Source organism: Spinacia oleracea, chromosome 5 (assembly GCF_020520425.1).
Source record: "Spinacia oleracea cultivar Varoflay chromosome 5, BTI_SOV_V1, whole genome shotgun sequence".
In the NCBI taxonomy this organism is placed as follows: domain Eukaryota; kingdom Viridiplantae; phylum Streptophyta; class Magnoliopsida; order Caryophyllales; family Amaranthaceae; genus Spinacia; species Spinacia oleracea.
In genome coordinates this window covers 60967778-60993087 of record NC_079491.1, presented here as the reverse complement: position 1 = coordinate 60993087, position 25310 = coordinate 60967778, and the positions used below count along the sequence as shown (strand labels likewise).

Here is a 25310-nt window from a genome sequence, read left to right as displayed (position 1 = left end):
TACACTGTAATATGATGTGTATTCTATAAACACAACAGCCGAACATCAACCAAACATCCGACAACAACTCAATGATGTGTTTACACTTTACACACACCATCCTGCTCCCACCATTTCCTCATTCATATCTTCCCTCTCAATTGTTCATTCCTAAGCAATTACGAAACATATTTTGTAAGGGTTGATAATTGTGATTCTGTTTACATTATGAAATGCTTATAAAAACAACACGAGCACTTAGGGTCAAGCCAAATTTGATACGACAAGGCTAGTTTTGGTATAACAACCTTTTCCAAGCATAACAGGTCGTAGCCTCGTAGGAAGATAACAGGTCGTAGCCTTGTAGGTAGATACAAATGTGCTGAGCAAAATTACACGTAATCATGCTTCCGAATCATGCACAAGTTACGCTAATTTGCTACCGTTCTACAACCTCTTAATTTCACCTACAGTCTATATGACAACGATACAATACGATACTTTGCTTTGGGCCAAAAACGTGGAAAATATCAAGCTTGACATTAGTTATTTCATTGAAGCATCAAATATCTGTCCCATCAATTTCAGGCAACTCATCTTGGGATGGAGCTCCGGCAGTTGAACCATGACCATGTTTCATTCCTTCGTCCTGTTATCAAGATACCATTAGATAAAAAGTTCACAAAATGTTTTCCCCAGTTTACATGAAACTACAATCAATTCAGCATACCATCAAAGCTGGTATGCATTGACATTTCAAACTCCAGACTCCTAATCATTGTAGTGTTGGTTCCTCCAACAATACATTCGCATAAGACTCTAATTGATGGGGATAGACTACCATTCCAAACACCACAATCTTGGAAACCCAAATTATAAAGAAATGGAACACACATCACCTTTAGCATTAAGGTAGTCCAGTGAAGAGACCAACTTTTAAGTACTGTCCCCACAAAAAATCAATCATAGGTAATAAAGAATATGTGCATACGAGTTTTTCAGTTGAAGCATCTTGTAAGTTCAAGTAAATGTAACAGAATCGTAGTGAGAAGCTAGAAATCACGAAAGTGAAGCTAAAGTCTAGCATAATTAAAGAACAGACAACTATGCCTAAGGATATTCAGTCCTCTGTATCACAACCAAATTTAGCAACATCAGTCATCAAGGTATCACTACCCCCTTAAAAGGTATCATAACCCACCCATTCTTCCATTGGCCTAAACTAATTAACAAATTATTACAGGAGCTTAGTCTCTAGCAAGGTTAATGTTAGACCCATTGCTGCAGTCCGCAGCCAACAGGTTCTGATCAAGCAGAAGTCAACAGGGAGAATAAGATGAACTCTAGAAAATTTCTGCTCATCTTATAATCTCCAAGTTTGTTGCATGGCATAAGCAAGAAGACAACGCGAGAGTCTCAGCAAAACGAGCTCTATGGTAGTTAAGGACTAAAAGGCATTAGCATAGAAGTCCAACCCCCTATGTTCTTGAAGCAAATCAACCCCCAACTTTTGTTATATGTTTACTTGACCCCAGTTTCATTTTCAAATCAAATTCAATATTTGTGATACAAAAACAAAAATCTATACTAATATATTAATAAAAGAAAAACGTTCCTAAGAAAGTATATGTGCCACGTGACTGACACCACTCTTCTACACTATAAACATGCCACGTCATCCACACAACTATGAACATTTTTTTATGACAATAAAAATGATTATTGTAGAGTTTGAACTTGAGAACAATAACAAATAAATAGGAAGTCTGAAAATCTTAGCCATCTTTTAATTATGCTTTCTGCTTAACTCAAATATATATTAGTTGAACTAGGGGATGTTTATTTTGCATTTTTATTTGGAAAATTTTAGCCAAATACAACCAAATAAACTTGTCACTTTACGCGTTACCACCTCAACCTTTCAGTTTTGTGAATTACAACCACAAACTTAATCCCGCATTTGAAATTACACCTCAGCCCACATTCCAGTGAAAATAATCGAAAAGTGATGTCATTAATATAAATCCAATTAAATTATTTCTGAAATAAAAACCATCAATCCAAAAAAAAAAATTAGAAACTGCCTGTAATTCCAAACAAAAACAATTAATCAAACTTAATTTTTTATTTAAAAAAACATTGAAGGTAATAATTAATAGTCAAGCACCATGCCGCAAGTCTGCAAGACGATTAATAATATGTGCTCACTAATACAACTTCTTGCAAATATTATCGAGTGTCTTCAGTATAAGAAACCAAAATTCCAGATCCTTCAACGACAACAACATGAACAATGCACACACCACTGACATTGGCAGATGGTGATAAATGCCGAACAGGACGGCCATAGACCACCTAGAATAAGGGAGGCACCCCTAGTAGGCAAAAGAAAATTGAAGTGATGATAGAGAAAGGTGAATGTGATCTTTAATCAGCGACATCGGAGAGGAGAAGAGGCGGAAGATCGAGCACTCGGTAGGAGCGGCGACAGCGGCACACCTTCAACGACAGTGGAATAGCTACGGAAGAGAGAAAAATCGGGCGAGGTGAGGAAGTTGATGGGGATGCATGATAATTCTTCGGTGTGTTTTGGTGTCTCTGTAGTTATTGAGTTTCTGATTTGGGGATGAACACAGAACTTCTGGATTTTCTGATGAACAACGAAACGATTTTTCTGATTTGGGGAACTACCAAAATCAATGGAGTAATAATTATTTAGAAATTCCAAAATTAAAAGAAGAACCCATATTTTAAATTGGGTAAGAAAGTAATGAGTTTCTGAATTTTAATTTTTGATTAATGGGTCTAATTTTTTTTTTAACCATTTAATTGGGTTTAAATGTATTAATGACATCATTTTTTGATTATTTTCGTCGGAAGGTGACCCGCGGTTGTAATATAAAGTGGGAGATTAAGTTTGAGGTTGTAATTTACAGAAGTGGAAGTTTGAGGTGGTAACTGGCAAAGTGGTAATTTTTTGGGTTGTATTTGACAAAAAAAACTTGGAAGGTGATTGAGCACGATATGAGCTTAGGAGGATAGAAGGGTGGCAAAGTGATAGAATTGCAAGGGGTAGGGGAAGACCTAAGAAAACATGGAGGAAGGTGATTGAGCACGATATGAGCTTTCTTGGGATTGAGGAAAAAATGGCGTTGGATAGGACAAAGTGGAGGGAGAGAATATACATTGATGACTTCAGTTGATTTATACAAATTTCATGTTTTTGTTTCTTTCTATTTTTTATTCTTATTTTTATTTTTATTTTATTTTTAAAATTCTTTTAAATTTTTTTTTAATTTACATGCTATTTTGAAATATACTTATTCATTTATTTTAAACTTTACTTATTTTTTATTATCTCTTACAATATTTCTTCTATAATATATATACATTTTTCTCTTATCTTACTTTCATTAATTCCACTTTCTCTTCCTTGTTTTTCTTATTATTTCTTGCTCCTTTTTGGTTTGATTGGTGACAATGACGATCTCCTACGACGATTCATGTTAGCCGACCCCAAATCATTTTGGGACTAAGGCTTTGTTGTTATTGTTGTTGTTGTTGTTGTTGTTGTTGTTGTTGTTGTTGTTGTTGTCGTTGTATTTGACAAATTTTCCTTTTATTTTCATTAGTTCTTCTATCTTTTGCTAATTTTCATCACGGTTGCAAGAGAATTTAAATCTAGTCATTAAATAGCGATAGCAACTCTAAAATTTCAAAATTTTATCTTTATTTTCATTGCATTTATAATATTAATCCGCCTATCTAAAAGGTGTAAATAATACGAGTTGATATTCAAAATAACAACCTGGGCATCGCTCGGGTCACACACTACTAAATATATTTAAATTATCCAAATACACGCAAAACACATCTCCATACAACTAAGGAAATAAATTATTTTAATATGCTACCCTTTCAAAAGTGTAAAATCAACATAACGACTCAACAGAAAAATAAACCTCCCATCCGAGTAGTTGCAAGTATAACTTTGTTGATTAGAATGGTGATTTTCCATTTTATCATCGTGTAGAGTTTGCATGTCTTATTATAACAAATGTAGATCTTTATTAGTGCATACAACTTGTAAATATTTTTAACCATTTAAAAAAAGAAGAATTTTTTTTTAAGTTATCAAAATGAAACTAGGGTCAATTACACATTTCTTCGAAGTTTGTGAGTCACTTTGTTAGAATCAAAAGGTGGGAGGGTAAATTGCACACATAATAGACAGGGGTTAATTTGCCACTTCCCCAAATATGAATTTATAAAAGAGAAACCATTGGTCAAAGACTGAAAGATGCATCTAGAAGACTACAAAATGTCACCTAGTTAATCTCTTTCCAAGCTAGAGGAAATAAAAGAGTTCAATTGATGATGAAAGATAAATAGAGAAGCGTGTGAATAAATATATCAAGTATAAACACTAGAAAGTTATATGTAATATGGAAGAGAAAGAGTCAACACCTGTTGTTGCGGACTGCTTATTAAAGTAACTTCTGCTGAACCATCATCTTTCTGTATCTGTGATTTCTCATTCATACAGAGCAGCTCTGATAATTCCTTTTGCTGCTCTTCAGGTAACTTATATTGCTGCTGGAATGACTTCTGGTCTAAAGCTAGCCCTGGTTGCTGCTGTGACAGTTGATATTGGTGCAGCTGCTGGAGGTAGAGTAAATACTGTTGCTGCTGAGCTTGCTGGTACTGATATGATTGCTGTTGTTGCTGCTGAAGATAGGCTTCCTCCTGTTTCTGTGGCTGTGTTTGCTGCTGCTGTTGTTGAATGTGTACCTGCTGTTCTTGTTGCTCTGGCGGCTGCTGCTGCTGCTGTAGGAACACATGCTGTTGAGGAAGCTGTGTCTGCTGCTGTAATTGCACATGTTGCTGCTGAGACTGTGGCTGTTCATTAGTTGGCTGCTGCTGGAATTGTAGCTGCTGATACAACTGTTGCTGTTGATATTGCAGGATCGAAAGCTGTTGCTGATGAGGAAGTGTCTGTTGTAGGCCTTGTGGCTGCTGAGGATTTTGCACTAGCTGCTGCTGTGCTGGATTTTGAATCTGTTGCTGCAGTTGCTCAGGAGGCTGCATCTGTTGCAGTTGTTGTGAACCTAATGGTTGTTGCAGTAAAAGCTGTTGCTGATGGTGGTTGTAGTAATAATATTGCATCATCTGATTGTATGATTGGTTATTCTGCAAATTGCCAAATTGCTCGTTTATAGGCATATACTGGTTTGTCTGAGGTTGAGGGTAACCAACGTGTTGGACAGGGAGCTGGGTCTGAGATACAGACCCAGTAGGCTGCTGTTGGGAGTTCTGTGTTTGCCCTTTGTTGCCAATGACCACTATATTTTGATTTTGCACCCGGCCATCTCTGTAACCTCGTGAATTATCTTGATATCGGGGATAACGGCGATGCCGTCTATCACGAGGCCAGCGCTCATCTGAATTCCACCGAGAATTGTGCCTTCTTGGAGAAAGAGATCGATCTCTATGGCGTCGGTCAATTAAATACCCGTGAGAATTGCGTCTTCTTGGAGAAAGTGATCTTTCCAGGCGTTCTCCTGAATCAGCAGGGGAACCAAGTCTTGAACGACTCTTACCAGATGAATTGAATCGGTGCTGGTTGCCTTCTTTATCTGAAGGATGATCTGGTGATAGTACTGATGAGGGATCCTTACATGTCATTCTAGAGGGACAAGGAGACTCATTGCATGTTACGGCAGCATTATTACTCCGAGGACTTATAGGACACGATGTTGAGGGGATTTCATTAGTATCATCGCCACCAACTGGTGTGCTTCCATTTGATTGAGCGGCTTCTCGAGGAGCCTCAAGTCCTCGAGAACATGATGCATTTCTATTTTGATATTCGTCGTCCCGAGGATTAAAAGAATGACCCCCTAGTGAATCCGGATTTTGTTGTTGAAACTTTCGATCTTGCTCTTGTTCTTCCTGGATGCCAAGCGATCTAGAGTCCTTGACAACTTCCGCAGGGTTTCTGTCATCAACAGCCTGATATAAGAGTCCAATACCTGACTCATTTGCTTTACACTCATCCTCTGCAAAGGTCTTTGTGACTTCTGAAGTCACCAGACTCAAATCATTTGGATTTCTGTTACCATTTTCAAAATGTGTCTGCTCACGGATAGCCTGTTCAGAATTATCAATATTCTCTGACACTACTACTGTCTCTGCAGGAGACAACTGGATTAAATCATTTTCGTCAAGCTTCTTTGGAGACTTTGGAGGATAAGAACTAACACTATCAGGTCTACCTTCAATAACCTTTTTCCACATATCACCAGCTTTATTATCAGGCTTCTTGAGGGAAGACTGTCCTCTTACCAGGTGTGGGAAAAATTTCAAATGACGATTCCATGCCCTTCTTATATCATTGATACTTCCGCAAGAGTCTATGAACTGCCATTGACAAATATTAAAGAAACATATATAAGTTTCGCTATTATTAGACAAAAAAAAAAATTGAAAACGATCATAAAAACTAGTTATCAAGCCCATCCTTTCATATTTAGCAGTAAAATATTGCTCCATTAAGATAAGTCTTATATTCTTTATAATATAGAAGAAAACAAGTACTTTCAGGAATCAATCAGCCAGACAGTGGGCTGTGAGATGATATTTTTCGGTCAATTATATACTACAGTTTCTAAACTGTATTTATTTAATAGAAATATGTTCTGTTATTTGCACTTGCTATGGACTCTCAATATGTAGGACAAAACATCATAACTCTGAACTCTGAAGTATCCCAAAAGGCCAAAACACACAAGACCGGCCTTGAGGTCTCAAATGGATAACAATCTCAATGCTCAAACAAATAAGCCTTCTTTAGCAATTAGCTCAAAGCTTGTGTCTTTAGCAGGTTGTTGATTTTATTAATTGGTTTGACAAGTGGGTAGCATCAGTTGATTGTGTTCATCGAAAAGAGTTATTAGGTAAAACTCACCTGAGAGTTAGTAGGAGTCACTAACAGAATGACTTGCAGATAACGATATCATTTATTATTAAAATGTCTCCAATAATTTAATTTGGTAAAAGTATATTTTGGCAAGTTTTGGACAAAGTTGTCATTTAAGCCACAAAAATAATGTCAACTTTAATGAAAAAGCTCCTAAACTTTCAGTTTTTGAGAATTAGAGGATTGAACTTGAGCCTCTCTTCTAAACAACTAACTATCAAACTATCACGATTTACAGGGCTTGACATAAGCAAACTACTAAAAATACCCCATCCCTGAATTTGTTTGCCAACTGTCTCTTTACCAAATATGGGTTATACTAGAAAATCATTGGCGCCATTATAAGGTTTTCCTAAACAAGGGCAAAACGAAATAGCATAAATCAGTAAATTAGTACTCCCTCTGCATTGCGACGTTCTACTCAGAAATGTAATGGATGGCCTCCCACACCATCGCATGCAAGGCATCGAGCATCGCAAGGCATCACGGTGCATCACCAAAGTTGGCGGCAAGGTCGTTGGGCACCACCGGACAACGTGGTGTTCCATCGGAAGTTGGGTAGAAGGCTCTAGGGAGTAAGGACTTGGGTGCCTATAAATAGGTTGCCCCATCTTTTTTAATTTTTCTCTCTTTATCCACTTATGTTAATTCCCAAATGATAATTTCTTACTTACTCCCTTTTCTAGATCTTTCTTTTCCAAGAAAGGTGCATAATTGTAAATCTTCTTTGTTTTTAAAACTCTAATTGTAAGTCTTCTAACAACAATGGTATAAAGTTTATTAGATGATGTATGTTGAACAAAAATGCCTAATTATTTAGATGTTTTTAATGTCTTTCTTCTGTCCATGAAGATGGCACTCTTTGGGTCCAATATGTATGTTCTTAAAGTAGAATGCATATTGTATTGGAAAAAATGAAAGACATTGTAAGTATAATGGTAGTAACAGTAAGTGAGACATCTTAAAAAGTTGGAACATCTAGCCGTCCCTGGACAAGGTTATTCATCTTTGAGTTGTGCAAGGATCAGATTTTTTGGGATGTGATAAATACAACCTTTTACACAAATCAAAGTCTGCTCTGAACCAAAAAAAAAAATCAAACTAATATATATTTCTTTCTGGTGGTCAAAACAAAGTTAATCATTCTAAGGGTTTCAATTTCAGAAAGATGACTACAAAGTTCAGTTTAAGCATGCTAAGTGAATCATCAAGTTCAACTCTTCCAATAGAGCCTTCAACCAAGATAACATGCAATATAAATTAAGCAACGATCACAGAAGCCCATTGAATCATTGGACAAAAGATTAAGTAGAATGTGATAAACCTCTAGATACAATATTGATATGTCCTCCCGTTCTTTATTACTGAGACCACCAGAAACATCTGCCCCAAGCGTCTGACCCATAACAGAATCCAGAAATTCTACTTGCCTTGCTCCATCATGCCTCAGTGCAAAAAGTATAAGTTCCTGTAAAATAGGAGAATCATGATTGATTGTTTTCATATGTGCTGAATACTCTACCATAAACCTAACCGGAGTTTCAAATAATGTCATAAAAATTTCACCAACGCTCCTTTTTGTTTTGGGAAACCAAGGCTCAATCACGTTAATGGAGCAACAATGACTTATCTTCATTCCTCGCTTTTCAGATACTATGAGTACCTGATATTGAAACACTTCAATATATGCATCTTTAAGAGACCATTTACCTGAATGAGTAATTTTGAGTGAGGCACACGTCGAATACCATTTAACAAAACCTCTCTGGCAGCTTCTTCCTTAGCTTCTTCCTTACTATCTGTGATCTAGCAATAAACATAAGAACATTAAAAGCTTCTTCCTTACTATCTGTGATCTAACAATAAGCATAAGAACATTAAAAGCTTTTCCAGGGAATACATGTCAATAATGTGAATAATGTTATCACAGAACACAAAAGAATGAATATCTGGAATCATAAAGGAAACACCAGTCAAGATTCTTTTTTCCTTTTTCTGAAGGAAGTCAAGGGCATGTCAAGGTGAGGGTAAAACCAAACCAATACAACCAAGTGATTTCACTCTAACTACTCCCTCTGTCCCGGAATACTTGACCTGTTTTCCTTATCGGGCCGTCCCTTAATACTTGACCTGTTTCTAAAAATGGAAATATTCTAACAATATTATATTATTTCTCACTCCACCCCTATTAACCCACCTACCCCCTACCCCATACAAAAAATAATTAAAAATTCAACCCCTACTCTCCCCCAACCCCACCCCTTTACATATTTCCCACTAACTACATTAAAATAATACCCCACTATCAACTACTACCTATTAAATTAAATAAGTCAATTCAAGTCCCTTAAACTCTGTGCCGGTCAAACCGGGTCGAGTATTCCGGGACGGAGGGAGTATATAAAATCCCCTAACAAACAGAAATTAAAGTTTTGCGACGTTTGCGCGATGTAACAAAAAAGAACGACAAGTGGAGAAAGTGTAACCAACAAAAAGGAACCGATGTAGTATATAGCATCTCACGCTTTTTGTCTTTTAGTTAGTTTCATTTGATGAGTAAATTTGATGTCATATTTTAACTAACCAATTTGCAAATAGAAATATCACAAATATAAAATAGCAAATCACTGTAACTCTGGGTTAAATAATTAACATTGCCTCCGTCCCTTTTTGACCTTTAAGTTTTGTATCATGCACGCGATTTAACAATAATTAATGTGGATAAAAATTCTTTTTTTTGAAAGGAAAATTTGTAAAAGATAATCCAACATTTGTCCGGCTTTCTAAAAACAGTATCATCTCTGAATAATTCAGCAAGCTTTGGGGTGTATCTTCCCAAAACAATACTTTCATCTCCCTCCTCCCTCCTCCCTCCACATGAGTTTTCTCTCTCCTCTTGCTCTTCTCTCCCCCTTACCTCATTCTCTCATCTCCCTCACTTGAACAAAACAATGGTATCTGAACATATGAACACTAAAAAAAGTTGTAAAGTAGACGATTAGGCCATTTTAATTGGAAGGATTTACAACTTCACTGCTTTAGTTATTTTATTTCGGGCTCGTCTTCCCTTTTCCTTGTATTTCCTTTCTCTTTGATAAAAGTTCCCTTTTCTCCCTTGAGAAAGAAAAGGGTAAAAGACATTGGGTCTGGAGCACCAAGCATAGGGTATGCTTTTGTTTCCCAAGTCAAGGCCCATAAACCTAGGCATGAACTTTTGTCCTAACATAATGCAATGTCCTTAAAATTATACTTCATCTATTCTTATTTAGTTGACACAATTCCTTAGTCACGTTTACCAATTCACATGTTTTATCATTACTATCTTTAATTATGTAAAAGACAAAATTATAAAAAGTTTTTTAAAAGTATTTATCAAGACGAATTTAACAAAATCTCACAAGCATATATTTACCTTACGCATAAATAACAATATCCAGTTAAAGGAGGGTGTATGAATAGTGCTAAAGTCAAACCATATCAATTAAATAAGAACGGAAGAAGTATGACGGTCTTATCCTCTGCCCAGTCCAAAATTAGAATCTAATTTGGCTTCAGCCTTCTCGTAAAAGGTTTGAAGTTTGTACATCATATTGAAGTTATGATTAACTTCATCAATTTATGTAGATTTTACGAGTATGAAATCATCCTCCATTGGAAAATTTCTATACTAGTCCCAGTAAAAGTGAACTTCACCAATTTAAATCATTTTAAGATAATATATTTGGGAAGAACGTGTTTGTATAGGTGCAAGCATTTCTCTTGTTATGGCCAGCACATACTTCATCTTTTCGTCATGATGACGTCATGATGATTGCAATGACAAAATGCGGAAGAAAATTAATTGGCAAACAAGAAGTTTGTAGCTCTGAGAGACTAGAGAGAAGATTTGAAACACATCCATAGAATATATTTTTTACTTAATGAAATATTCACCTTAATGTAGTATATATATGTTTACAAAGTACTAACTAACAAACTAATCTCAAATAAGCTAAGTGGACGGAATATGGGCCTGATTGAATATGGGCCATGAGTTGTGAATTCGAGATCCATTATCCTCAACTTTTGATGATTTATGTTTCCTACTCCCTCTGGTTCCTAAATAAGTGCAACACTTACATGGGCATAAAGTTTTAGGCAATTGAATTAAGTTCGTCATATTAATATGCAAGTGGGTAAAGTTGAGAATTAAATATGTTGGTGAAAGGTGAGTGGAATATTATTTTATCCACACTTAGGCCTTGTTCTCTTTAACTTATATGACCTTATTTAAATAAGTTTCATGTCCTATAAAAGTTCAAATAAGTTTTATTAGTTAAATAAGGTCCTATAAGGTCTTATAAGTTAAATAAGGTCTTATAAATTCCAATAAGGTCTAATTAGGTCCTATAAGTTCCAATAAAGTTCTAAAAGTTCTAATAAGGTCAAATAAGTTCCAATAAAATCCTATAAGTTTCAATTAATAAAATATGTAATATTATGATTATTTGCATTGTTATGTTAAACAAATCATATTTATAATATTATACTAAAATAATTTGTGGTTACTAAATGACGATAATAATTAGCAATGATACGTAAGTATTAATTAATATGTTATTGTTAATTACCATCAATATAATTATATGGGGAAAACTTAATAAGCACTTTTAAAATTACGTGTACATCACAAACTAGTGGGTGATCTTTTTAGTGACACGCAAATAATAATACTTATTACTTTTTTACATCAATGCATTAGTTAAAAGTAATAACTTCCAGACTTACTTTCTTTTCTCCCTAGACCTGTGACTTTTGAAATACTCGTAGGGAGTACCAAAGAATTATTTTTCGTTCGTGATAAAATACCATTACGGAATATAAAAATGTTTATTAAAGAGCCAATCACAACTATTTTACAAACGGGTCGAATTTGTACTTGGATTTTATAAAATTTTTATTATTATCACGGAGTAATAATTTATATTATTAATATTAGAACTACATAATAACTAATTTATTAATTTACATTTATTAATATTTGCAATCAACTATTATTAATATTCTAATGGCTTAAAGTTAAGTAATAATCTAATAAACTTTAAATAAAGTCTAATAAGGTTCAATTAGGTTATATAAGGTCTTATAAGGTCTTATAAGTTATAATAAGGTCCTATAAGGTCGTATAAATTCTTATAAGTTAAATAAGATCCTATAAGTCAAACAAGGTCCTATAAGTTCAGTCCAGTTTAGATAATTTCAGGTCTTATACGTTGAAGAGAACATACCCTTAGTGAGTGAGAAATTAAAACAAAGGTAGTGGGCTAGGTGGGAGGAGAGAGCAATAATAAAATAATGGGAAGTGCGGTAAGTGAAGAGAGAGAGAATAAAATATTAGAAAGTAGCAAAAAGTAGAAGTGTTGCACTTATTCGGGAACAGACGTCTAAGGCAAGTGTTGCATTTATACATGAACAAAGGGAGTACTTTTCTTAGTAAGTTCGGAATTTATTAGTAAATAAAAGAGTTGTTCCATAAACTGAATTATTTTTGCGTTAAAGGTATTATTGAGAGAGTCTCTCAGATTTTAGCCTCTACTCTCTATTATTCTCTTTGTAAGTGTAATTTGGACTTGCAACCCTTCTAGAAATTGTATGTACTGTAATACTTGAAGGTTAGTTTAGTTTCTTACTTAATTTCTATCTTAGGCAGTAAGGCTTCCTAGTTCTAAGTTAGATTCACATCCTTCACATGTAATTCCAATTTAATCAAAACAAAAATGACTACGCTTATTTCCAGTTTGATCAAACCGAGCTAAAAGAAAATTGACCACTGCAGACTTGTAATCAAACAGAATTACGTTAATGTGCTGTCTACTATAACGAGGTGTGTCACCTGGTCCATCTCCTGCTTCCAGCTACACCACTCACCAATCACATTGAGTGTTGTGTTTCACCAATCACATTGAGTGTTGTGTTTGTATTAGCAAAATGACGCGGGTAAAAAAGAATTCGGTTTATGTGCCCCCTCATAATTTGAAATGGAGAACATTTAATTGCACAGAAACTAACTCTTGCCCGAAGAAATTATGGAATGAAGCAATACTCACCATATATTGAAGATGTGCAAAATGCACATACAGCATTGGAAGCAGATCAGGTCTCTTCTTTGCAGACAAATCAAGTGCTTCCTTGTATATACTCGATGCCACGGCATGATTTCCCTGGCAATTCAACCATGAATATACAGACATTATTTCTCCTTTATCCTAGATAATTGACATTATAGGAAAGTTAGTAACTGCATACCATGCGTCTTTCCATATTGGCTTTCCTTCGGATTGTTTCAATGAAATAAGATCCATTATCTTGGCCACATTGCGGAAATGCTGCAAGTGCACCATCAACATCACCAATCTTCTCCTTAAACCAAGCATTGAAAAGATGAATTTCGGGCATATTCTGCAACAATTCAAAGAACCATAAAATCTCTAAGCATGTATAGAGAATTTCAGTTAAAGCACCCTATACAAAAAAACATCGGCTAGGTTCAGAGGAATAAGATTATATTTTGTAGCCCAGTCAGAAAAGAAAACATTAAGGTTCATCTAATATAAACCACGCATGCATTCGTCACCAATGAAGTACTTCCACTCTTCTATGATCTCCCTCCTTCCACCTCCCATGGCTTCCTATTGTCTATCCTCCCCCCGAAAATGGCGCCCACACCCCAAAAGAATAAAAATGCAAAGAACCACCACTGCCTCCCATGTCAGCCCCCTTATCTTTCCTCATACCCCACACCGTCTTCAAAACCCCTCACTCCCACTTTTTTCAATTTCCCCCATTTTATCAATCTCAAAAAAACCCCAATTTTCTCATAAGAACCCTAGATTAATCGTAAAAAAACCAAATGGAAATCTCGTCAAATTAAATAACCCCATCACCTTGATATTCTTACCAATTTGCCTCACAATTTAACTAACTCTGTTCTTCAGAAATATTGTGTTGTCCATCGATTAAAAAAACACAACTCTATCTTTGATCTCAAACTAATTAAGGTCTGACATTGGATTTCTGTACTTCAAGCATCTGAAATTCTATACTATGTTTTGGCTAAAATGCATATTCGCAATTAGTAATGATTGTGGGGGTTTGGAGAGGGCTATAAGTCATAAATTTTTTACTCCAATGGAAACGGAGGTTTAAATTACAAGCGTGTGAATGTTTTTTTTTTTTGTGCGGACTCAAACTGGAGATCAAAGAGATACTGCAAGAAAGTCTCTTAAGATGCTAATTTAGGTCTCTTCCATTAGGAATATTTAGATATTACCCTCCCCTGCTCTTCTCTTTTACTCCTCTTTATTTACTCATCGTTTCTCTCATGAAATTGTGCAAAAAAATTTTACATGAAAGATGGAAATACCTTCATTTTGATTAGATATTCCTTTTAAGATACCATTTGCCTGCTGCGGGATTCCTACATGCGGTCACTAGTCACTACTGAAGCAAGGAAAACACTCTCCCTATGTATACGGGCTTGGTGGCTCAGTGGCTCTGAATTAATATTACTCTAAGCTGGTGCCTTTTGCTATTTCTAATGCATTGATAATTTGCATCATTAACCATGTTCCTATTGGTTTTACAACTGAAATGTTATTCTGACAGTCCCGTGATATAGGCTTTGGAGGCTGTAGCGGCTGCTTCTTCCACCTTGCTAATCATTCTCTTCATCGGGCATCATTTAGCTACTCTCTTCGTGTTTGTTTTCCCTTAGGGAGGAGAGAAAAAAGGTGGGGATGGTGGTGGTTGAGGAGTGACGTCAGTGGCGGTAAAGTATGGATGGAGGTGGGCGTTGGGAAAGGCTCTGGTTTGAGGATTAACGTGGGGGCCTGGTTAGGTGAAGGTGGAGTGGAAGATGCGTAAACTAACGGAAACTTGACACCATTAAGGCAGTAAGGGCAAGACGTTAATTTTTGAAAACCTTAGGAGTATATAGTGAATTTTTTAAAACCTCAAGGGTACATGCTGAATTACTTAAAACACGAGGGTATACGGGGAATTAAGTTAAACCTGAGGGTTATATGGTGGAACACCGTTTAGAAAAAGGTCTCGACTATCAAGTTATTTACCCCAAAATCTTGGCCATTTATTTGTCGCCATGACATTTTCCCCCTTGTTACAAGTAAAAGATACAACTAACACTTCTGTATATCTCTCCCCCTTTCTCTATGATGAAAATGCAATGCTTAGCCGTTAATTCAGGAGGTTTTCTTTCCATTGTCACCTAACCATCAATAATTATCTACCTTGCTCCCCTTATGCTACTCCTACCTTAAGAGGAGCTTCATTTAGAGCTATAAATATCATTGTTTGTTGGCACCAGAGAAAGGTCGAGAGAACAGAATGTCAGTTAGGGAACAACAGTCAACAGTAGCCAGATGCAGACCGGCACCACAGCTGTCTCTGTTAGAGATGTAAGGACCTTTTTGTCCCCTTCAAAGTCAAAGATGAAACCAGTTTTTAAAAAAGCGCGCTTTAAGCGCTGAAGCAAAGCACTTGATTAGGCCTAAGCGAAGCTTTTTGGAAGAAGCGCACGACGCGTGTTTTTTTGCGCTTCATTGAAATTCACTCTCTTTTTTTATTTTATGTTGGAAGCTTCTTTTTCTATGTTGTTATTGTGTTTTGAACCATGCCCTATTAATCCTTAACAATAGAAAGTGGGAAAAGAGTCCAAAAGAAAAGGAAAAAGAAGACAAGAAAGGGCTTCTTGATAAACACTATGTTACGTTTTATTTTTGTTAAAACAAAGAGTAATACATTTTTGGAAGCAAATCTGATTTTTATGTATTTTTCAAACGTTATTTGCATAAAATCCAAAATTAAACATAATAAGTTAATAACTCACTTGGCTGGTGAAATAGCAACATATAAATGCGAAAGCAGTAAATGCGAAAGCAGTAACAGACTAGTATTATTCTCCATTCTCACGCGTGTCTTGCCATTACACAAATAAAATGGGCTAAAAATCAATAATATATACTAAAAGACACACTAGGAATGACACATGTCATCTCCTGGTGTGTCCTTAGATTTTTTTTTTTAAATAGAATTTTAATTAAAGGATCTTTTAAAATATCTAATTTCCTAATTTTTTTTCTTTTTTTTTTTCAAAATTACGATTTCATGTGTATCATGACAAGAATCTAACATAATATAATAATACTAATTTGAAAAATATATGTCAGTAATGGAAAAATCACAATTTTTATGATATAATAGTTTTTATAATATACGTAGTAAGTTGCTACCCCATTATAGCAAGATAGTATTTTGATTTTCATAAACCTTTTTCAAAAAAAGTTAATTATACTCTTAGCCTACATGCAATAGTTTTTTTTTTTAATGTGTTATTATATGTCCATACCCAAACAAGCATTTTTTATTATTATTTTCTTCCATTTTATGTAGCGATGATAAGTTTTTTTTCCCCAAATTAAGTATTTTTTTCGAAACCCTAAACACCTAAGATTGCACTAATCACTTTATAATTCGAATAAAATAATAAAATTCTCTAATTTTCCAACAACCCGTAATAAAATTTTATATGATTTTGTTTTATTAAAAAAATATTTTAAATAAATTAGTCAGAATAGAGAAAACAAATTATTTAGTCTCATTCGTGCGTTGCACGGGACCTAACCTAGTATATGATCAAATGGAGCTCAGATAAGGATTGAGGGTAAAATGGTCAACAAGGAAAAGTTAGGTAGTTGATGGGTTAAAGTTAGCAGAGCGCCAATGCCAATGCATTCCTGCTTGCACCCATTTGCGAAATTCTTAGCCATATCCGAGACTTATCCTTGACTTCTATAAATAGCCACCTCCTACTTACACTCAAATCAGAATTTTCCTTCACTGTTTCAAGTTGTTACCAGCAACTCAGTCTCTAAATATAATATCTTCGAAACCTGTTTAATATTTTAATGAATTACAAAATGTCGACCAAATCATGCTATTGTTGATTTGTTTCTCTTATCAAATACGTAGTACTTCCTCCATTTCTTTTATTTGCAACACTTTGTTTTTCACGTTTGCCAATGCATAACTTGAACAATTAATATCTTTAATTATCGAAAAGTAAAAATTATAAAAAGTTGACATTCGGAATATATACATTAAGACGAATCTAACTAGATCTCACGTGAATATGTTTTTTATTAAGTATGGGTCATAAAAAATTAAACAAAGTAGAGTATGTGAATAGTGCAAAAAGCAAAGTGTTGCAAGTAAAAAAGAAGAGGAAGTATTATTATGGGAATTTTTACTATGTACCCCTAAGGTTAAACGAAATTCACCATGTACCCCAATGATCTCATTGTACCCTCGAGGTTAGATTTAATATGAAGAAAAACAAAAGCCCCTAAATCTAAAGGCACTCTACTGTTTAACCCCACTTCCAACTCTGCTACTTTCTATTTCCCACTATCCCCCTCCCAGCCAATCTACCTCACTTCAATTTGATTAGATTGTACATGCTATATAATGTAACAAACTATATAACTAATTGTGCAAATAAAACTGTTTTAATGATCTACTGTAATTGATAACTTTTCTTTGAGAGTAGGGAATGATACTAGTCCCTTTATTTTATTTACATTAGAGAGCCGTTATCCAAATTTGGTCGCTACTGTTGTAACTTAAGATCGAGAAAGGCCTTGAAGGTTTTCTTTACTGGGGAGTCTACCGTCTCTGTGGCAAGATTGATCAAACAAAAATGGCTCAAGAGAAAAACCAACATTAATCCCTATTGCTTAAGGCAAGAGGTCGCCCAAATATTTACTTCCCTTGGTTCATCTACGTGTCTATCAATTTTACTTGCAAAGTGATTTGACTTGTAATATAAATAAATAAACTGTATTTTAATGTCTTAAAATGTTCATGTAAACTTTCATTGACTACTTGCTCCAAATAATCCAGCCCGTGTTTGATTTGGATAACATTTGATATTCCTTTAAAAAACGAATTCCACAAATCAGACTTACACATTGGAATTAAGACATTTGATTATATTTTTTCAGTATAATTTCTTTATCGAAAAAAAAAGTTCAGGAACACCGTCGTAAAAAATTTCAAGATATACTTCCTCTATTTATTCATAATTGCAACATGATGGGGTTATAAAAAAATTAGAGAGGAGAGAGATACGCTGGTAGTCCAATGTGATAAGGAGAAAGATAGAGAGAAGCCAGATGTCGCAACTAATATGTAACTTTCAAAAAAGGGAGACGTTGCATATATATATATAAAATAAAATAAAAAATAAAAAAAGTGGAGGAAGTATCAACAGTTATAGATCATACCTTCAAAAATATTTGTGTTGCTCTTCCCAGAGCATCAGTTGCTATTTCCCTTCCTCCCTTAGACTCCACATAATCCACATAACGCATCCAGAAATCAGGGTAATGAGCACAAGAAATTAAGCATCTTTCATACAGTTTCACACCCTATCATCCATAAAGCCAAGCATAGTTAGATGTTTGTAAACAAAAGAGAAGACCTGAAACCCTCAATCATGGCGAGAGCAGTCTTATACCCAGTCAAAATCACCTTCCATCTCAACTAGATCCAAGTATCGATGCCAATTACGCAGCTGATTGTCATCAAGTGGCTTCACATGAAAATAAGGCCTACGTATGTTTTGCTCAAACTTTTGCACTTTTGCATCCAAGTCACAGGATTTTTGATAAAAGAATTCTCCAACAGTAATATATTTCTGCAATGCTTTACTTCTAGTGGATTGATCAATCAAGTCACTTATAACATGAGAGATTTCAGCATCTTCAGATAGCATAATTTCACTATCCATATCATGTTCTGGCTGCTCTTCCGTTCGAGAATTTCCCTGGACTTTCATATCCTCCTTCCAGATGGCAACCAATTTCTTGAAACTAATATTTTATGAAGAAAAAAATACGTGCAAAAATTAGCACAATTATATAGATGCAAGGCTATTGAATAGATACAGAATAGACATTAAAGTAACACTGTAGCAACAATATGATTTACAGGTGAAGTACACACATGTCAATAGAATTAGCAATCTTCGTCAGGGTTTGAGAAAAAATAAAACTGGTAATGTAATCAAACAGAAGATCTAGATAAGCTCTGTAACGGAACTCCAACTTTATGCTGAATATTGAAGCTCGTATATTTCTTCAAAAGACCACCACAACTCATTAGCATGTGTAAATGCTATTTCAACAAATTTTGAGAAGGCAAAGTTTTTCTAGCGCAACCTTTTGTATTACCTTTAAAAAAGAGATATTCACGGGAACTAGAGTTGAGAATAGACTACCAAGGTCAGATTTACTCAGTTCTTTGAGGTGGATTGCTTCTTCATAGAGCATCTTATGTGGTACCTTGTCTACGTTAGATTCATACGCGTCCATCTACCTTTTTCATTGCCATTCAATGGCAAATATTTCAGAAACAATCTTCAGGTCTCTATGAGCTATTATAAGCAACTTCCTGGTCATGGTAATTGGTTAAATGTATTTATCAGAGGTCATGCTTAATTCACTAAACCCAAACTCACGCTTCCCTGGTCAGTGTTGATTACAATAAACTACGGAGTAATAAAAAAATATAAGCATAAGTTAGCAAGATTATCTTATGAATGCCTGCGTCAACATTTAACTAAAGCAGCCTGTCAATATCATATTGAAAATCCTATCTCTAGCCTTGACCAGGATTACAAAATTACAAAGAACTACAACTCAAAAAATTATAAGTAACCAATTAACATAACATGTCACCTTTAACTTATATGCTTCCTAAAAAACTTTGAGGGACAATGCCGAGAATACCTTTCATAATATTGATGCAACTTCTTTGTTGGAAACTTTAATGTCTGGATATAGATGCTAGCCAAAGAATTCCAATGTTCATGAGAATACTCGAATTCAATGTATTTGTCCCATAAATTATGGCATTGGTAATCCTTCCCCACAAAGGACAGCCCTCTTTCAAATAATCTGCACGAAGGGAAGTATCTCAGCAATAATCACCATTCCCAGACCACAATCACCTTGACAACAAAATGGCAATACTCAGACACACATAGAAAAGATAGAGATGAAAATATTCATAATTATTGACAGCAATGCAGGCACAAAAGAATTTCACTCAAAAACTTATTAGATGCACTTGAAATATAGAAGTACATATTGCCATAATTTTACATAGCATGTAATATCACCACTAGAAATTGTGTATCGCATTAGCTATTACTGATTAGACTATTACTGAATTATAGAAGTACATTTGAAGACTACAAAAAGCAGTTCATATCATACGGCCTCGAGGGGAAAAGTCCTTTTACTTCTCATCTTACTGATTAGACATTTAGACCTTATTACTTTCGGAACTTGAATACAGGATTTCTTTTCATAGAAATTAGTCATTTTATTGATATGGGAAGCAGTGTAGAGAAAGGCAAACTTCATCACACTAGTAAAACCACACAAAATGCCGACTTCAAGTAGCTTGAGACCTTGAGTATACAAAGCAAAATCCTCTAGTCACTTAATGGAGAATGAATAGAAGCTCATCCACTGTACCTAAAACTATCACCAGTATCTTCAATTGAAAATTAACTACTCCGTATATAAACTTTCTCAAGCATGGCATGGCACTCAAAATATCTGCAATAAGTAGGCTTTATTGTTGAAACTTCATAATTACTTCTAAAGTTCTACCTGCAAACATCCAATGGATCCGCAAAAGATGAAATACTGAAGCTGCAGTACTCAACCCATACACCAACAGAGTAAGGCACTGCTTCGACTGCCCTTTCAAAGATCTGAACAACGTTTTCCACACTGCATAAACGTGCCGTGTGCTCAGCGTACATCTTCCAGTAACCATAGCAAAGAGGGAACTCCGATAAAAACGAGTCATATACCAAACTGATTTTATCTATATCACCCTGCAGTAATTACAAATATAATTTCGTATTTCAAGGGTATAGAAAAATTATCAAAAGCAGTATCTAGACACCGGAAAACAACAAATGTACCCCTCAAAGAAGCTAAAAGTGGAAACATTGAACATTAATAACACTCATCAACCCCCCATTTCTTTTTTTTGGGGGAAAGCAAGGCTACAATGTCATCAATTACAATATACCTGTCCCACCCACACCCTAGTAGAGTATCCTAAAGGGTCCTAAATTAATACTTTCTTGCTCATCATGTTTTTCCACCCAAGACAAAAACATATAACCATGAAAAAAAAAGCATAAATCAGATAATCAATTAAAAAAAAACTAATTGAAGGAGCTACAAACATGGTATATTCGATCAACACTAGCGATGAACTTTATCCAATCCTCGAAGTCCAACGAACCCTGAGCAACAACTTCATTGAGTAAACTTTCATCCAACCCATCTGCCGAAATAAATCAAAAAGCTAATTAAAAGGAAAATCTACAATAAATTGCTGGAAATCGATAATATGAAAACAGAAATGAAAAACAGAAAAAATACAGAAATGGAAATGAAATACAACAGTAATAGTGACAGTATTAAAATGGAAACAATGAAATGGAATTTACCAATGGAGCCAACTGCCATGGAAATATGCAACTCTGAAGAGCAAGAATTAAGGGTTAAAAATGGAGGAAAAAATTCATGAGAGTGCAAAGTGTTTTTGGTCACAAAACTCTAGTATCTGCAGTCTACATTCTCTAGGGTTCTAAATTGTTTGGCACTTGATAAAATTTCGATATCCGGCTCACTAGGAAATATTTGAACGTCTATATTTTTTTTAATCCTATTTGAACGGCTCACTGATCCCTCAAAAAACAAAAAAAACAAAAAAAAAAAATCTATGAAATAGAGCTGATCATGGGCGGTAGGACTCGCTAAATTCGATCCGTCCGGTCCGTTTAAATGGGTTGGACAATGATTTGGAAGAAAAATAAAAAAATTGGATGGAGAGATATGAGCGAGATAAATTTTTCCCGGACACAATTATAGAAAAAATAAATTTATTTATAATTTTTTAGTTAGTCGATTATACTTGTATTATTTTTTTATTTTGTAAGTAATTGAACAATATTGGAGCCTTGACTTTTTATTGGTTAAAAATTATCACTTTCGTTATTATCGCACAGTGCACGTGGTTTGCAAAGCAGATCCTTTCAAGTACCTGTTCGAAAAACCAACTCTCAACAGACGGATGGGCAGAGGTTGGTTATGTTAGCTGAATTCGATCTGAAATACATTCCACAAAAATCTATCAAGGGTTCAGCGGTCTCATATTTCCTAGCCGATTGTTCCATCGAGGCAGAAGAGGAGGATTACGACCTACCCGATGAGAAAATTCTAATGACAAGCGATGACAGTTGGTCGATGCACTTTGACGGTGCCTCTAATCAAAACGGATGTGGTGTCGGGGTAATCCTAGTAGCTCCTGACGGCACTCACATTTCCATATCAGCGAAGTTACAATTCAATGTTACAAACAATGCAGCCGAATATATTATGGGCCTGGAAGCCGCCTTAGCATTGGACGTCCCGAAACTTCGAGTATACGAGGATTCCTCCCTAATCATCGATCAAATTTCAGGGAAATGGAAAGTCAGAAGCGAATGCTTAGCCCCATACCAGTCCTATCTCGAGAAGCTATCTGAGAAAGTGGAAGAGCTTCGTTACACATACCTCCCAAAAGAGGAGAACCAATTCGCCGACGCACTAGCAAAGCTGGCATCAATGATTAACATTCCAAATGGTATGGCTGAAATGCCCCTTACAATTGAAACACGTCAAGAAGCAGCGTATGTCCATGGTATTGACGACGTCGAGCCTGACAAAGATGAGCCTTGGTTTACAGATATCCAAAGGTATCTACAAAACTCTGAGTATCCACCGCATTTTTCAAGCAAAAGTCAAAGGGCTTTACGCATACAATCAGCCAACTTCGTCCTAGAAGGCGAAATTCTATACAAGAGGTCCTCTAACGGCCCCAATCTCCGATGTGTTGAGAAACATGAAGCACAAAGAGTCATGGACACCGTACATGCCGGGGTCTGTGGTACTCACATGAATGGGAAGATGTTGGCCCTCAAAGTCATTAGGGCTCGGTATTACTGGACCGCCCTCGAGCGGGACTGCTACTTCTTTGTCAAGAAATGTCCTATCTGTCAAAAGTGTGCGAACCTGAAGTACATTCCCCCATCCTTTCTATATTCTCAATCATCACCATGGCCATTCTCAGCTTGGGGTATCGACGTCATCGGCAAAGTCACTCCAACAGGCACCGGGGGTCATGAATTCATACTGGTAGCAATCGATTATTTCACCAAGTGGGTCGAAGCCAGGTCATTCAAAGTCTTGGGTTCCAAGCAAGTGGCCCAGTTCATACAAGAAAACATCATATGCAGATACGGCGTTCCTCCGAGTTCATTAGTGGCCAGGGAAGCCATTTCCAAGGAGAGTGTGAAGATCCATTCACCAAGTACAAAATTCAACATCGCCGTTCTTCTCCTTACCTCCCGCAAACTAATGGGGCAGTCGAAGCAACCAACAAGAATGTCAAAGCCATCATCATGAAAATGACAACAAGTTACAAATACTGGCCCCAGAAGGTGCACTTTGCATTGTGGGGGTATCGAACTTCAATTCGCACTTCAACTGGCGCAACTACATTTTCATTGGTCTATGGAGTGGAAGCGGTACAACCTATTGAACTGGAAATACCTTCTCTAAGAATAGTCCTCGAAAGCAAAATACTAGAAACTGCATTGGTACAATCAACATACGACGAGATAGTCATGCTCGATGAGCGTCGGCTTCAAGCCGCTCACCATGTACAAGTCTATCAGCGCCGAGTGGCCAGACATTTCAACAAGAGGGTAAGAACCGGAAACATCAAGGAAGGGGATCTTGTCCTGAAAGCCCTTCGCAAGAGCGTCATGGACCCAAAGGGAAAATTCAGTCCTAACTGGGGTGGGCCATACATCGTCAAGAAAATCCTCTCCGGGGGAGCAATCGAATTAACAGATGTCGATGGGACTGAGTTCCGTTCTTTGACGAACCTGGATCAGCTCAAGAAATTCTATGTCTAAATTCAAAATTCAAAATTCAAAATTCAAAAATTCAAAAATCAAAAGTTCTGTAAGTTAGAACTACGTTTGGCCTGATTCCTTAACGAGACACGTAGGCAACCTCATTCTGAGGCCCGGCCACCTTAATACAAAAAAAAATTCAAAGTTTCCTCAATTAATGGCATCCTAAAAATCATATCAAAATTCAAAATTCAATTCAATTGTTGTTGTTGTTCTTATTCCAAATGTGCAAATAAAATGAAAAGCATGTTCAAGCGGAATTTAACACAATGACTTTATTTGGTTCTAAAGCCTCCATTAAAGCTAATTCGATTACAAGGTTGGAATCAAGTGAAGCAAAGTTCAAGGCCTTTTCACTTTCTGAATACATTTTCTAAACACACTCTAAAACACATTTCCTACAAATACGATTTCAAACACATCAAGCCTACAAAGATCTGGGGTTGGGCGACTATGCTCTTGAGTCTTGGCACCTTGAGTACTATCCCCTTGCCCTTCCTTGCAATCATTCATCAATCTTCCCCTTGCCCAAGCGGCGGGAGAAGGAACTTGCTAGTCTTTCAAGACGAGAGGATGACGAACCTGCTTTGGACCAAGAACGGTCAAGCACTCGAGCAGGAGAGTAGAAGACTAACATTGAAAGGCTAGACTGTTCGGTTATGATACATATGACATTACATAGATCATGCGGAAACAACCATTAACCCAGGACAACATATTATTTACACATAATCATATAGCATAATTTAGATGCATACTCTTTGTTGCGTGCCTTCCCTAGCTGCGCCCGAACCGAACAAGAACAAGTCTTTAGGACTCCAAGTGTCGTCCCTCCGTAGATAGTCCACAGCACGTCCGGATCCGCCTTAAGATTGACCAACTAGAATCGCCCTTAATGTACTAGAATTTTCGGCACTTTTGAGCAAGATGTGTGGCTGAATTTTTCTCTCAAAAACTCACTTTGAATACTTTTAAAACTCGTTATAAATTGTGAACCCAGGCCACATATTTATAGGGTTATGGAAAGGGAATTGGAATCCTATTCAGATACAAATTAATTAAACCTAGAATCCTACAAGAACTCTAATTTAATTATTTTATCAAATAGAATTAGGAATTTAATCATTAACCGAACTCTGCACGTTTTAGGAAACGTGCACGAACACAAACACTTACGCACACACACACGGCAGCCTCGATGGGCCGCCCATGCGTGCGTGCGAGCAGCAGCCCACGCAGCGAGGC

At 36.0% G+C, this 25310-nt stretch overlaps 1 protein-coding gene across 2 annotated transcripts; it reads right to left on the bottom strand.

The window, feature by feature from the left end:
* Positions 1–140: 140 nt before the first annotated feature.
* LOC110800469 (pre-mRNA-processing factor 39-2) lies at positions 141–21743 on the bottom strand. Of its 2 annotated transcripts, XM_022005772.2 has the most exons (12): positions 21552–21743; positions 21285–21385; positions 20695–20924; positions 19804–19971; positions 18531–18885; positions 18298–18441; positions 13244–13396; positions 13045–13158; positions 8669–8764; positions 8283–8426; positions 4447–6399; positions 141–628 (listed from the first exon to the last, which is right to left on the bottom strand). In XM_022005772.2, the coding sequence occupies exons 1-12, from the start codon at positions 21568–21570 to the stop codon at positions 542–544; spliced, it is 3564 nt and encodes a 1187-aa protein (XP_021861464.1). In that variant the 5' UTR covers positions 21571–21743; the 3' UTR covers positions 141–541. The 2 variants fall into 2 exon arrangements, with proteins under 2 accessions (XP_021861464.1, XP_056685299.1); XM_056829321.1 differs by lacking the exons at positions 21285–21385; positions 21552–21743 and having other exon boundaries at positions 19804–20024; positions 20695–20833.
* Positions 21744–25310: the final 3567 nt, after the last annotated feature.